This window comes from Helianthus annuus, chromosome 11 (assembly GCF_002127325.2).
Source record: "Helianthus annuus cultivar XRQ/B chromosome 11, HanXRQr2.0-SUNRISE, whole genome shotgun sequence".
In the NCBI taxonomy this organism is placed as follows: Eukaryota; Viridiplantae; Streptophyta; class Magnoliopsida; order Asterales; family Asteraceae; genus Helianthus; species Helianthus annuus.
The window spans coordinates 122,344,402-122,360,622 of record NC_035443.2 but is presented as its reverse complement, the minus strand read 5'-3'; the positions used below and the strand labels follow the sequence as shown (position 1 = coordinate 122,360,622).

Below are 16,221 nucleotides of genomic sequence, written 5' to 3'. Positions count from 1 at the left end.
AATTGCGACATGTAACATGACACCGAGTACGGGGCATAAGCGATGTGCCCGAAGCGTGGTGGATACGCCGCTGATACTTCCTAGATATAAGCGCTTCTGACATGTTGCCAAACTTCGTACAACGTGCCATGCGAAGGTCGTGGGTTTGCGGTGTCTATGTGAATTTTGTTGAGTCTTTAGTCTATCGTGTGTGAATCTATATTGTGAGGCTTAGTGAATCTAGACTTATACGATCCTCTTGTTGGATCTTTTAGATGTCTTATCGAAAGTTATCCGACACTCTCAAGAGATCCAGGGAGAAGTCTCAGAAAAAGATGATGTCTTTCATGGCCGACCAGATCGCTCGAGTCGTGCCAAAGATCGTCTCTGAGATCCAAGGATCAAACACTCCTCCATCCTCTGTGGACTCAAAGGCCGAGAAGCAAAAGCCTACTAAGTTCAGCTACAAGCATTTCATCTCTTACAATCCTAAGCCTTTCACAGGCAGTGATGGGGTGACTGCTATGCTCGAGTGGTTCGACAGCATCGAAGTTACCTTCATTAACAGCGAGTACCCAGACCATCTAAAGATTAGGAGTGCGACTGGAATGATTCAAGGCAGAGCGTTGGAGTGGTGGTCAAATGAGAGAAACATACGTTCGAACGAGGAAGCCTATGCACTTCCATGGGCCGAGGTGCGAGAACTGATGATGCTTGAGTTCTGCCCTCCCCATGAACAATTGAAGCTTGAAGAAGAGTTTTGGCACCTGAAGCAGATTGGTGATGATAATCTGGCTTATACTACTTGCTTTAAGCAGCTTAGTTTGATCGTTCCTCACTTGGTTTCTACTCCTAAGCGGATGATAACCAAGTACATCAATGGTCTACCTCCCGCTATGCGTGATTCTATTGAAGCAGCTCAACTCGAAACTATTGAGGAAGTCTACCGTCTTGCAGCTAGTCTCAACAACAACCGTGTGCGTGATAGGCAGTTTGCTAACTCTACCTCTTCCAAGTCTGCACATCAAGTTACTCAGTAGCCAAGTGGCAACAAGAACATGAGGCGAAAGTCTCAGGGTCTAGGATGCAATGCAATTGTTCCTACTGTTCAAAACCCTGTTGCTAAACCTACTCCTGCTGTTGCTGCTCCAATCACTGATGTCCCCGAAGTCAAGAAAAAGTACACTGGGTCTCACCCCAAGTGTGCGACTTGCAACTATCATCATCCTGCTAATTCTGCGTGTTGTCTGTGCACCAACTGTAATCGCTATGGTCACACGACTCCTTATTGCCGTCAAACTAACCCGGTCCAGCAAGCTCAACAAGCCCCAGCTTAGGCAGCTTTACCAGAACCTCCAGCTCCCTGCAGAATCCAAGGCCAATCAATGTTGTTCGTGCATGCTACAAGTGTGGAGATACTACTCGCCTCCGTAACCAGTGTCCTCAGCTGAACCAGGACCAGCAGCCAGCCGCACGTGGACGAGCGTTTAATCTTAATGCTAATCAGGCTCGAAATGACAATGACGTTGTCAATGGTACGTTTCTTGTGAATGACCTTTATGCTTCGATTGTATTTGATACTGGTGCCGATAGAAGTTTTGTGTCCGTGGAATTTGAGTCTTTGATAAACTGTACATGCTCCAAGTTACCTGAGTCGTTCTCTGTTGAGGTCGCCAACGGTAAGTCGATTCTTGTTGATTCTATTTTTCATGATTGTTCTCTGATTCTTAACGATCACGTCTTTTCCATTGATCTCATACCCATGCGATTGGGTAGTTTCGATGTCATTATCGGTATGGATTGGTTGCGTAAGAATCATGCCGAGATTGCTTGTCATGAGAAGTTTGTTCGTCTACCTCTGTCGTCCGGTGATGTTTTGCATGTCTATGGAGACCGACCTTCGAAAAGACTAAGGCTGATGTCATGCACTCAAGCGAATACAGAACTTTGCCTTCTTGGCCCACGTGGTGGAACAAAAAGGCAAAGGGAAGAACATAAGCGAAGTTCCAGTAGTGTGTGATTTCCCTGATGTCTTTCCTGAGGATCTTCCTGGTCTTCCTCCTCCTAGATCCATTGACTTTCGTATTGATCTCGTACCTGGTGCGACTCCTGTCGCCAGGGCTCCCTACCGTCTTGCACCTTCCGAGATGCAAGAATTATCCAGTCAACTACAGGAACTGCTCGACAAGGGTTTTATTCATCCAAGTACCTCTCCGTGGGGTGCTCCTGTACTATTCGTCAAGAAGAAAGATGGTTCGTTTCGTATGTGTATCCACTACCGTGAACTTAATAAGCTTACCATTAAGAATCGTTACCCTCTCCCTCGTATTGATGATCTATTTGACCAACTACAAGGCGCGTCCTGCTTCTCGAAAATCGATCTCCATTCTGGTTATCATCAGCTTCGTGTACTCGAAGATGATGTACCCAAAACCGCATTTCGTACTCGATATGGGCACTACGAGTTCGTGGTCATGCCTTTTGGATTGACCAACGCACCCGCTGTGTTCATGGACCTTATGAATCGTGTGTGTAAACCGTATTGGGATCGTTTTTTGATAGTCTTTATCAATGGTATTCTCATTTATTCTAAGTCTAAGGCTGATCATGCTCGTCATTTACGCTTGATGCTTGAACTTTTACGTGTTGAATGTCTGTATGCTAAATTTTCTAAGTGTGAGTTTTGGATTGATGAAGTGCAACTTCTTGGTCATGTCGTTAGTAAGCAAGGTATTCATGTTGACCCTTCTAAAATCGAAGCTGTGAAGAATTGGAGTACGTCAAAATCCGCATCTGAGATTCGTTCGTTTCTAGGATTGGCTGGTTATTACTGCCGATTTATCTCGGACTTTTCAAAGATTGCTGTACCTCTCACTTCATTGACTCAAAAAGAGAGACCTTTTGCTTGGGGTCCCGAGCAAGAGGAATCTTTCCAGACTCTTAAGACCCTTTTGTGTAACGCTCCTGTTCTTACTTTACCCGATGGGAATGACGAATTCGTAGTATACTGTGATGCCTCGAACCGTGGATTGGGCTGTGTGCTCATGCAGCGGGACAAGGTCATCGCTTATGCCTCTCGTCAACTCAAGATACATGAGAAAAACTATACTACTCACGATCTGGAGCTTGGTGCAGTTGTATTTGCGTTAAAGATCTGACGACACTACCTGTATGGTACAAAGTGTGTGGTTTTCACCGACCATAAGAGCCTTCAACATATCTTTGACCAAAAGGAACTGAACATGCGACAGAGGCGTTGGGTAGAACTACTTAACGACTACGACTGCGAAATTCGCTATCATCCTGGCAAGGCGAATGTAGTGGCCAACGCTCTTAGTCGTAAAACTCATTTTAAGGCTATTCATATCTCCAGTGATCTGCATGCTTGTATTCGTGAAGCTCAGTATTCGTCAGCTAATGAAGGAAGTCTATCTGTTGAAGTTCTTGGCGCTAACGTTAATCAACTCGAAACTAAATCTGATGGTCTTCAGTACTATCTCAATCGCATTTGGGTGCCAGATCGCGATAACCTTCGTGAACTCATCATGAATGAGGCTCAGAAATCTCGTTACTCTATTCATCGAGGCGCCGATAAGATGTACCAGGATCTGCGTACGACTTATTGGTGGCCCGGCATGAAGAAGGACATTGCTATATATGTTTCTAAATGCCTTACTTGCTCGAAGGTAAAGGCTGAACATCAGTGTCCTTCTAGACTCTTGGAACAACCTGAAATCCCAGTTTGGAAATGGGATAACATTGCTATGGACTTTGTTACCAAACTACCCCGTACGCCTTTTGGTCACGATAGTATCTGGGTGATTATTGACTGTTTGACCAAATCAGCCCACAATAGTCGTTTTACTTCACGTCTTTGGCAAACGTTTCAGTCCGCTATGGGTTCACACTTGAATCTTAGCACGACCTTTCATCCTCAGACGGATGGACAGACCGAGCGTACTATTCAAACCCTAGAGGATATGCTCTGTTCTTGTGTCATCAACTTTGGTGGTAACTGGGATGTACATTTATCATTGATTGAGTTCTCGTACAACAACATCTATCATTCCGGTATTCAGATGGCTCCTTTCGAAGCTTTGTATGGCCGCAAGTGCCGATCTCCTCTCATATGGCATGAGATTGGTGACAAGCAGTTTACTGGCCCTAAAATCATTCAAGAGACAACGGATAAGATTCTTCAGATCCGTGATAACTTGATCAAGGCTAGGAGCAGACAAAAGAGCTATGCTGATGTTAGGCGTAAGCCTCTGGAATTTGATGTTGGTGGCCGAGTTCTTCTCAAGGTATCTCCCTGGAAGGATTGGCAAGGTGGCGTACAGACTCGACCTTCCTCAGGAACTAAACAATGTGCATCCAGTGTTCCACATATCCAATCTACATAAATGCCTAGCCGACGAGGAACTGCAGGTTCCCCTCGAAGACTTGCAAATAAACGAAGCTGTACACTTCGTGGAGAAACCGGTCGAAATCATGGATCAAGGAGTCAAGCGATTGAGGCGCAGCAAAATTCCCATTGTCAAGTTTCGATGGGAAGGAAATCGTGGCGCCGAATTCACTTGGGAATTGAAAAGTGAGATGAAGGCCAAGTATCCGCAGCTATTCAAGCAGTCTTCCTCTAAGATTTCGGGGACGAAATCTCCTAAAGGAGGGGAGACTGTAACATCCTGCGTCCCTAAACTTTAGGCTTTTGGCAAGTTTAGTCCCTGGACTTTGCCTATTGTCAGTTTTAGTCCTTAATCTATGTAATATTGGCACTTTTGATACTTGTGAAACTTTGTGAGTCTTTATGATGCTAGAATCTTGATTCTTGATACTTAAACTATGATTCTTGATGCTTAACTCTAGATTCTTGATACTTGATACTTGGAAACTGTGATTCTATGAGACTTGATTCTATGATTCTTGATACTTGATTCTTTACTCTTGATTCTTTATACTTAATTGGTGCTTGACTTTTGAGACTCGTGAAACTTGATTCTTGGTTGAACGAGAGACTGGAGTCTTGTCACTGGCGGAATCTATGAAACTTGGAAACTTTTATGTTACGATGTAATCTAGTTATGTGATACTTTTACCAAATAATACGCAACACTTAATCTAACTCGCAAAACAAATCAAGGATGGGAACACGGAAAGGATAGGATTGACCAAGTGGCAATCCGATGGGATGACCATCCGATCGGATAGCCAACCGATCGGATGGCCACTCGATCGACCCGCCATCCGATCCGCTGCACACCGCCCTAATCTCTCTCCCACACTATAACTAGGCCTGTTACATCAGTCCTTCCCTGATGGGTATTTTGTATATTGTTACTTGCAATATTGTTGTTGGATGATTGTTGAGTTTTAAAAGAAAAAAAACACATGTTTAGAAACATGGAAAAACCTCTAATTTTAGGGGAAACTATGGCAAAATTTTTGTAGAATCTAAACACTTAGAAAAATATATTTTTGCAAGACTTTTTACAAGAAAAATATTCAAAGTGTTTAGCCATAATTTTTCCCAAATTCTTATACAAAATATAAGTTAAGAAAATAGTGTTTTTCTTAAAGATTAAAATGGATATAAATATATATAATTAGGGCATGTTATATATATTTAGTGGTCACCCAAAAATTGTGTGTTTATGTGTATATTATGTGTAATATGTACTAGTATACAACAAGTAGGGTTCAAAAAACTACAAATATACACAAAGAATACAAACAAGTTTAGAAGCTTACTACTAGCGATACCCGCCCGATACCCGGCCCGTTTACCTGAATAATATCCAAAAAGCATATTATTTTAAGGGGCAATTACATATATCCCCCTACAAACTTCATTAACTACATATATACCCAACCTAAAAATTAAATTACATATATCTTCCTTCTTAAAACTAGAAATATCAAATTTACCCATTTTAGATTATTTTATTAAAAATAGTTTATATAATGACTAATTTACCCTTCTTTTTACCAACACTTACAGATTTACACATTACAAATTTACCCATTTCAAAATCTGATAAAGTATCTCATGAATCAATAATTCACTTTTTGATAAAAAAAAAAAGAAAACACGACAACTAACATTATCTGATAATTCAAGCATTCCGTAAGATTGTAAGAAAGTTCTTTAGACACAAGGACTCCAAAATCAAATATTACATATGCAGGATCTAAAATCACCACATTAATGCATATAATCAAGCAATTTAACAAAGGAGATTGTGCAATATTATAATTAAGCAATTTATAATAGTGTGATATTTTTAACAAATTAATGGGTATACCCGTTACCCGCAGGTATCCCGATACCCGATGGGTAAATACCCGACGGGTAAGGGGCCGGGTACGGGCCAAAGAATTACAACCGGGTACGGGCTTGGGATTACTAATACCCGGCCCAAACCCGACCCATTGCCATTTCTATGCCCGATATGGAAGAGTTAAAGGGCCTGAATACAAAATGGGCTTCAACGTTAATGTATCAACATCTTCTTGCAGCTGCTGATCGGTATGGTTTAGAGCGGCTTTTGAAGCTATGTGAATCTAATCTTTGTGAAGATGTTGCCATTAATACCATTGCAACAACATTAGCTTTAGCTGAACAACACCATTGTCTTTGGTTGAAGTCCGTCTGTCTTAAATTCGTCGCGTTGCCTGAAAATCTCAGAGGTAAAATCTTTTGGTTTCATTACAGTTTTGAAAATGTGTGTAAATAACTTATGTATTAAACTAGCTTTTTTACCCAGCGCGTTGCGCGGGAATTTGAATGTTATTGGTTCGCTTCATTACACAATTGGTAAAGTTTTGTAAATATGTTAAAAACGCCAATGCAGGTTCTCCATAGACGCCATTGGTTTCTTATAATTGTTTTGAAAAGAAATATGTATGTTATGTTTTGTTTTCTATCATTGGTTTTCAACATTAATGTTTTTGTAATTATGTTAAATACGCCATTGATTACATAATATTATACTTGTTTTATGACCGTGTGTTGCCACGAGGATGTGAAGGGAATTAAGTCGGTATAAGTTAACTTCGTCACAATTTCGACAAACATTATAGCAAGCTTAACCAAAACGATATCTACATTTGTGCGATTCGATTAGAAAAAAAGCGACCACTAAACAGTTCCGATATTACTACATTTTTCATTTATCTCGATTTTTAATTTTCAGTATTTATATAAAACAAAACCTTGCAATTGTCATCTCCCTGAGTGATAAGTGGCTAAGAAAGGAGTTATCCATAATTTTGTTATCATATCCTAGCACATACGTTAATATTCCAGGACCATTAGTTACAGCTCAAAAACCAAAACTTGAACTTGCTGAACTGAAGCCCGAACCGCGGCTGACCCGAACTAAAATATGAGAACTACCCACAATCTGAAACACCACTACTCCACCACCTGAAACACCACCAAAACTGAAACTGAACCATACTTGAATCTGACCCGAGCTCCCGAATCCTGACCCGAGAGCTCCTCCACTGTAGGGAACCCAAAATCAAAGCAAATTGAGACCCGAACATGAACGGAGTAGAACCACTAACCTGAAATAGCGACCACCGCCTCCGCTGTCGTGAAGATCCACCGCCACAACCATCGCTGAAACCCTTCGTCGTCGTCTCTCTCTCTTCTGCTCCTTCTCTCCGATCTCCTTCTCGTTCTACTCTCCGGAATAACCGGCTGGAGATCACCTCCAGTCGCTGGATTCGAGAGAGAGGGAGGGAGTGGTTTTGTGGTGTGGGTATTTGGGTCTTCTTGAAAGAGAGAAATGAAGAAAATGAAGTTATGGTCCATGTTTGTATGTGTTGGTTGCAGTAGAGATCAAGAGAGTGTAGCGGTGGTAATGATCGACACCTACAGGTTGGCAATACCTGGGAACGGGAACCGTTCCTAAGAACATACCCAAATTGTATATATTGAATAAGAGTAAAAACTATATTATAAAAATATTAAGAGTAAAATGCACGAATAGTCCCTGTGGTTTGCTAAAATTTCACCTTTAGTCCCCAACTTTTGGAAATTACACCTGTGCTCCCTGTGGTTTGATAGTTTGTTACTCGGATAGTCCCTGGAGTGGATGGGGGTTAGTTTTCTCCGTTAAGTCCATGTGAAATTACAAAATTACCCTTAATGATATAATACAAAAAGTAGAAATTATACTTCATCTTCAACCTCTATCCACCATTGTAACACCCCGTGTTTCGAAAGTCAAAGTCAAAGTCAAGATTGAAGTCAAAGGAAGAAAAGATTGCTAATTGCAATCTGTCTCTCCTTGCTCAATTCCCGTTTTGACTTCTTTGACTTATAGTTACTCTATTTTATGTTTTACTTTAGTTGTATTATGTGGAGTAATTGTTAAGAATCGCAGTAATCAATGTATACTTATCGCTACGAATCACCTTACGACTGTGAACAATAGGAAGTAACAATGCGATAAAGCCAATAAAACGCTAATCGAACTAATCTAATCTACATCGCGCTCGCAACTCAAATTACGCATTTTTTGGTGATTGTTAAACGTGTGTGTGTGCCTTATGTGTTACTTGTGCATGTTTATTTATGTTATGTGTGGTAATCAATTGAATCGCAATCGAATAGCAATCGCTAAACGAATATAAAATAAGGATGATTGTATGTTGATATAGTATGATAATTAGTGGAGAAGAGATAGTGCGAGATATGAGTGGTTGGGATTAAAAGTAATTTGAATAAGGAAACCCTATCGCATCGCAACGCTCGCAATCGAAATCGAAACAGCAAAACTCATCGCACCGAACACTCGAATCAGGCGACTGATCGATCAGGCAACCAGCCAATCGACCAGCCATTCGATCAGACTACCGTCCGATCGGACAGGCTGTCCGATCGAGCTGCCTGACCGATCGACCAGCCCTTTCCTTTTTTGGAACTCTATAAATACCTCCTGTCACTTTCATTCTTTCTACTTTTGGCAACTCTCTGTCTGACCAGCTTGTGCTCCCCACCTTTTCCTCGATTTCTCTCGATTCTGGTAAGATCTCTTCCTAAATCTTGTACTTCCTTAATCTACACGCACTCCTACACCTTTCTATCTTTTGAATCTTAACTTTTAACCGTGAAATCACCAAGATTCAAGGTGTTCTAGGATGACGTCATCATGTGTTCTTGAAGAACTTCATGTTTTGACCTCAATCCACCAAGAACAACTTGGATCTAACCGATTTCCACACAAATAAACAAAGATCTTGCATAGATCTAAACACATTCATGGTGAAAAAGGATTGGAAGATGGTTTCTAACTTTCTTTCAACTCTTTTACACTCAATGCACTCAAAACCGATAGAATCAGACCTTTTTCTAGTCTTCTACTCATTCTTAGCGTTGTGCTAGTTCAAGATCTGGATTCTACTCACGAGACCACCTATTTCGGGATAACCAAGAACGGTTGTCTTGAACCGGTTAACTGGTCGAACTAAGGTGATTCCTGTTTGATCGGATCGCTTGGGTCAAGATAGGGTCCTGTTGGCTAACACATTGTCACACCGTCTCGATAAGACTACAAACCGACAAAACAACCAAGTGTAAGACGAACAGGTCGACCAGGGCGGAGTGCGGTCCGATCGAACAGCCAAACCGATCGACTGGACAAACCGAACGACTTGCATCTTGGGTCCCACACTTAAACTATTCACCAACATTTGAAGTCTGATCGTTGAACGAGTTGTTGTCCGATCGAACTACCATCCGATCGGGTTAACCGCTCGAACATGTGACAATTAAACTTCAACACTTGACAATTTTCAACATGTTCAATGCACTAGGAATGTCACCCGATCGAACTGTTGTTCGGTCGAGTGACAACCTGCTGTGAACTTGTTCTTACTGAGGTGCCCAATCGAACGGGTTGCCGGCTGATCGAACGACCGTCCGATCGACCGACCTGAAAGGTAGAGACACTTCAATGTTTTCAAATGCTACAATAAAAACTTCAAAAGTCAAACCATCATACACAAACACATCCTTCCTAAAGGAAGAAACAATCCACTCGAACGACCATCCGACCGGATAGTCGTCCAAAAGGATTGTCACTCGCACGACCAGCTGTCCGATCGGACTACCATCCGATCGACCAGCTGATCGACCCACCAACACTTGTTTTCGTTTTACGCGTCACTTATCGTTATGCTATTGAACTATTCAGGCTAACCCTACTCTCAATCGCTCCCTTCAATCCATCAACCGCTGTGAGTATACTCGAACCCTTTTTGCTTTCGCACGTTTGGGTGTTACATACGTTACTTATACAAAATCACATCGAACACACTACGCAATACTTTTAACGCTAACCGTTACCGCATGTTATACGTGACTTAATGAATGCTTGTTTGTTATATTTACACATGGAATGCTGTCTACCTGCCTTAGCAACGATAGTACTATAGTTTGGACTCAGCACTCGTTCACACGGGGTTTGTTAAGGACAATTATTTGCATGGATTACAGTGGTGATCATGTATTACGAACTGCCTTGGGCAGTCAAACCGCAGTCATTGGTATCGATAGGTTCATGTCGATAACTAACATGCTTCGTTTTACTCAGTGTACATGCTGGTTATGCGTAAACTATTTCGAACTCTATATGCTATTATCAAACTTGTATGCTCGCCTTTACACTATGTGTATTGACTTTATTTTAACGTATGTGACAGGTGCTTAAGGTGTCTATTTGCTTGGAAATCAAGGCTAGGAAAGAGTCTTAGTGACCAACAAATAGTTGTCTATACTAATGAAACCTGAGTTGTCGAAACAGAACAATTTGCTTGGATTTGTCTGTAATAATTTGTTTGCCTTTTAAGACATGGCATGGGACATGTTACTTTAAATTAATTGGTAATGATAATTGTTATGGAAACTTCTGGACAATCTGTTTCGCTCAGTGCCACGCCTCGATGTTTCCGCCATCGGTTGGGGTGTGACAACCAACCACCATCACCCTCCACCCACCACCGACAGCCTCCTCAAACCTGCACCATCACCGCCATCTCTCTCTCTCTTTCTCTCTAACCAACCACCACCACCCCCTCCACCTTCAACCCACCAGCACCACCACCTCCTCCAAGTGTGTAATTACCTCTCTCTACCACTCTGCCGCCACCCACCACCACCAACCTCCACCATTGTCAACACCGCCACCACAACCTACCGTCACTTGCCGCTGCAACCACAACCTCGTCAACAAAATTCCTTAAAAGTATGAAAATGAACCACTTTTTCCTTTAAGATGAAATGATTCTTGCTTCTTTTTAATAATCCACACAAAAAACAACCTACAGATTTTCAACCGAATCAGTGGGTTGGGTTCAATTGCATATAATTTTTTTTTCTAATAGCTCACGAATTAACTTGGTTGGGTTGACAGATAGGCCTTTCTTTTTGCAACAATATGCAATTAAAAATGAGAAAATAGCTTCATTTAACAACAATATTAATTTCTTGTTTTTTAAACAAACCCACCTCAAATTCAGCAGGAATCACAACAACAAGCTCATTTAGCTACAAGAAGCAGCCAGATCTCAGCCCCATGAAAAGCCCTAATCTTGCAAGCTTTTCTAAACATGAAGGTTTATTAACTGGACAAACAAATATTCATAGTTTATGTGGTGTTGGGATGTGAGGTAGGGGAAGAAGGTAAAATGTGTGTAGAGCGGAGGGGAAGTGGGAGTGTCAAAGGACCACAATTGGAACCGTAACCTCGTACGCAGTAGTTCCAACGCCCTCTCCGATGCCACACCACCGTCCAAATCCACCAATGCCTACATCACTTTCCCTTCCGCCTCTTCCTCCATCGCTACCCCCCGGTTACACTCCCCTAAACAAAGCTCTACGTTGGTGGAAGAGTTTGTGGATTCAGATATGTGGGGTCGTTCGTGGTGGTGTGGGGTAGGTGTTGGCTGGTGGTGTTGTGGGGGTGGGGGTGGCAGGTGGTGGTGCTGGTGGCGGCAGGTGGTGATGGGGGTTTGTCAGAGAGAGAGAGAGAGAGAGGCGAGAGAGAGAGAGAAAGCCATGGTGGAAAAAAAATCTGGTCTATGTTTATATATGTGTGTGTATGTGAATTATTTTTTATATTTTAATAAAAGCAAGGGTAATTTTGTAATTTCACATGGATTTAACGGAGAAAACTAACCCCCATCCACTCCAGGGACTATCCGAGTAACAAACTGTCAAACCACAGGGAGCACGGTTGTAATTTCCAAAAGTTGGGGACTAAGGGTGAAATTTTACCAAACCACAAGGACTATCCGTGTATTTTACTCAAATATTAATATTCTAATTCTAGTAGGAAAAACAATTTAGGAGGCTGTGTGTAAAGGTAATTTGTTGGGCTAATTTTAACCTGTTTAGCTCTTTGACCCGTTTTCTTTTTAGTCATTTCATCTAACTAAACATAAACTTTTGTTGTTCACCAGCTGTGATGCAGAGCGACGGGTTTGACTACTTGAAAGAAAGTTGTCCAGATGTTTTGACCGAGCTTTTGGAACACGTGGCTCGAAACAACGAGCATTCTCTTGCCCTATGCCCTCACCCAAACGCGACCATACTTGATGGAAGTGATGTTCATGGTAGAAGGGTGAAACCTAGATTGTAATTGCAGAGCTTGATCTAGCGTTAGAAACTGTTAACTGATTTGGGTTAACTATTTGTGAGAAAAGTTTTAGGCTTGTTTTGTTTGTTCTCCGACTCTATGAATGTTGTGTATACATGCATTGTACCTGAATCTGCACTATGCAGGGAATATTGCATTGTTTATCCCGTCTTGGTGTCGTGCCATTCTTCTATATTTTCAATTGTTTACCTTGGTGTTTTACTCTATGCGTCCATATGACATATATATTACTAGTGATGAGTTCAATTATGTTCATGTGTAAGTTGCTCGGTTTACACTTGGATAAAGAATTGAGAGAGAACTGTATCAAATGATGTTGTGAGGTGGCGCCCATGCCACATCACCCCCAAACTAGCGCCAAACATCATGCATGGATGGCAATGGGCCGGGTATTGGTAATTCTATATCCATACCCGATTGTAAAATCGTGACCTATATTTGGCCCAATACCTATCGTGTATTTTCCGGGTGATCACCCGTCGGGTATCGGGTATACTTGTTAATTTGTTAAAAGATACCGATTGATATTTCCAAATATATTTCTTTTTAACTATAAGAATCTTATTTTTATTAAAACTATTATAAATAAAAATATACAATGTATACATATAGTTTTATCACAAATAAATAATAACATTAAAATTTTTATATAGTTTTATTTACATACTTCACAACACACAAAATATAAATAATATTATTAAATATATATTCCAAAAGATTTTTGTTTTTTTTTCATATAATGAATCTACTAAAATAAGCCACTAATAGATAAGGGTTAAAGGAAAATATAAATATAAATATAAATAAATCTCTTTTGTGTATATAGTTTGGGTAAACGGGTGGGGTATTGCCTAATCTCATACATGTCTTATACCTGCGAAAATCCCATTCTCGGTCCATACCCATCGCACTTCGGGTATACCTGTTAGGTTCAGGGTTTTTTTTTTTTTTTTTTTTTTTTTTTGCAATTCCTAACACCATGCCATCATTGTTAAAGGGGACACAGAGGGAAGACATTACCCCCTTAACGTTTGTGCTACGCTTGTTAACACAAATTAGTAGTGAGTCCACCACCCTTCAATCACATGCACACACTACATTCAATTTAAAGCAAAATCTTTTATTTAGTTTTTTAGTTAAACAATAATATACTAGTTAAAGGATGAGTTAGTTAAAACCTATCGTCTATGTGATAATAACAGACATTTTAACTAACCTTTTTAGTTAAACCACAATATATGTACAGAAATGTATATGCATATAACCGATTTTCACCTTTTCTCTTCAGCTACATCAGGTCAACATTACATGTGAAAGTATTAATTTGATTTTATATTTAGTATTAAATCCGTATTGAATTCATATTTGATTTTATATTTAGTATTAAATCCGTATTGAATTCATCTCTAGTTTATAATGATATATACAAGACATCAGTTAGTAGTAGATATTTTATAACGCCTTATTAAAAATAGTTGGATTACTATTGTAACAGTTTACTTTTTAAAGCATGATATATACAAGACATCAGTTAGAGCATACGTAGTGGGGCGGTATGCCCACTCATAGCGCCGCCATGGCGCCATCCACACCGAAACGGTGGGCGCTATCAAACAAAAATGGGGGTGTGGCGCGATTAATATAGCGGCGTGATGTGTGTCTTCTTTTGTTTTTTTGATTTTTTTTTTATTTTCTGGTTTCACCCTCATATATTTAATATATTTAATGCTCTGAGTTTAGGGTTTTTAATTTTGTGTTACAGGTAGAAGAAGGAAGACAAGGAAGAAGAGGGATTTTAGGGTTTTTAATTTATGGGCTTTGGGTTGGTTTTGGGCTGGTTTTGTGTTTTGTTTTTATGGGCTCTGGTTTTCCATCAAAATTTGAGTTAATTATTTTAAGTTAGTGTAAGTTTTTTTATTTATTTTATTTTAACGCTTTTTTTATTTTATTGTAACCTTTTTTTTATTTAATAAAATGGTTTTTAATTTTATAAATAGAAATTAATTTAAAAAACGAAAATTAATTAATTGAGTAATGATGAGGTAGGGGCTTTATGACTACGGCCTCAATTTGCATAACGCCCCATAAAGCCCCTTGCTGACGTGTCATGCCACATGTCGCATAACGCCCCCAAAAAGGCTTTATGACTACACATGGCCTTAGTAATAAATTTTTGAAAACTTGAACAATGTGAGTTTAAGAAATGTGGCATTTGTATGAGGATAATAATGCTAGTTCATTCATAGCCGTAACTAATTAATTATGGCCAAAGACTTTGGGTGTAAAAATTAGTTATAAAGGTGGACTCTTCCATGGTGGTTTATTTCCTAAAGATACAGGAACGAACCTCGAACCCTATGATCTAGACAATTAAATTTTCTTGTTCGGATTCTGGTCACAACCAAAACCAGGTTGTAATAAAAACTCAACTATGATTCTACCAATTTCATTTTTTTTTATAATTTTAAATTTGTAAGACCTTGAGTACAAAACATGATAAATATAACTAGCGGGGTGTAAACAAGACCAGAGGCTCGAGAGCTACTCGTGATCGGCTCGATTAAAAGCACGAATGAGCCGAGCCTTAAAGAGCCCAAGTCTGAAATAGAGCTCGTTTAGTTATTGAGCCCAAACTCTAGCCTAAAATACGAAGCTCGTTTAGGTTCGCGAGCCTAAACGAGCCCAAACAAAATTTTGTTTTTTTATATATAATCTAATAATAATGACAATAACATTGGCGAGCAGAACACGAGCCGAGCTTTGGCTCATTTAAGCGATGTTGAAGCGAGCTCGAGCTGAGCTTTTAGCTCGTTTGAGGTTGTTCTCAAAATAGCTCGAACCGAGTTGAGCCGAGCCCAAGCTTATAATTTTACTGGCGAACCGAACTCAAGCTCAAATATGTAGGCTCGAACCGAACCGAGCTCGGGCTTCATCAAAATATGACGAGCCGAGCTCGAGACTACTCGGGCTTGGGCTCGGCCCGACTTCTTTACGCCCCTAAATATCACTTACAAGATACAACCATCGGCTCCCCACAAAAAAAGTATAGATATCATAACAACTTTACATGATAATTACACCAAGATTAGATAATATCATCACCACTACATGTGTCTTCTTAAAATAAATACCTAATACGTAACTAATTAGTTATGTCACATGTCATAATTATATATGCATCTCATATTTCACCCTTTCTGTGCCACGTATCACAATTAAGTAAGCATGGAATTATTTTTCCCGATTTTCTTATTTCACCTTTAATTATAATGCCTAAATCTCCGTTACTAAACTGTTTAATATTTCCTTTCATTCAATCCGTGTAATACACATTTTTAACTTAGTTACTATTTATAAAAAATGCAACCAGAACGAACAATAATTTTAATATTATTATTAATTTTAAACATATTTTGTTTGTGCATATAGACTATTCCCCTCGTATCACATAATCCACTAGTTTCAATTCAAAAATATTCTTCCATCCACATGTTTCAATTTTAAATTCCCCCATGTCACGCCTAGGTCTCACAAAGCAACCACAAATTAGATACACCATGAATTAATAAATATA

At 39.9% G+C, this 16,221-nt stretch overlaps 1 protein-coding gene across 1 annotated transcript; it reads left to right on the top strand.

Annotated features, from left to right (window-relative positions):
• The first annotated feature begins 6,428 nt into the window (after positions 1 to 6,428).
• Positions 6,429 to 12,629, top strand: LOC110887758 (BTB/POZ and MATH domain-containing protein 1-like). The gene is made up of 2 exons (XM_022135330.1): positions 6,429 to 6,666; positions 12,451 to 12,629. The coding sequence occupies exons 1-2, from the start codon at positions 6,429 to 6,431 to the stop codon at positions 12,627 to 12,629; spliced, it is 417 nt and encodes a 138-aa protein (XP_021991022.1).
• Positions 12,630 to 16,221: the final 3,592 nt, after the last annotated feature.

What these genes read in the sequence shown, in the direction of transcription:
- LOC110887758 (XM_022135330.1), top strand. Translation starts at nt 6,429, where the DNA reads ATGGAAGAGTTAAAGGGCCTGAATACAAAATGGGCTTCAACGTTAATG. An exon ending in GTTGCCTGAAAATCTCAGAG is followed by an intron (nt 6,667 to 12,450) that starts GTAAAATCTTTT and finishes GTTGTTCACCAG; the next exon opens with CTGTGATGCAGAGCGACGGG.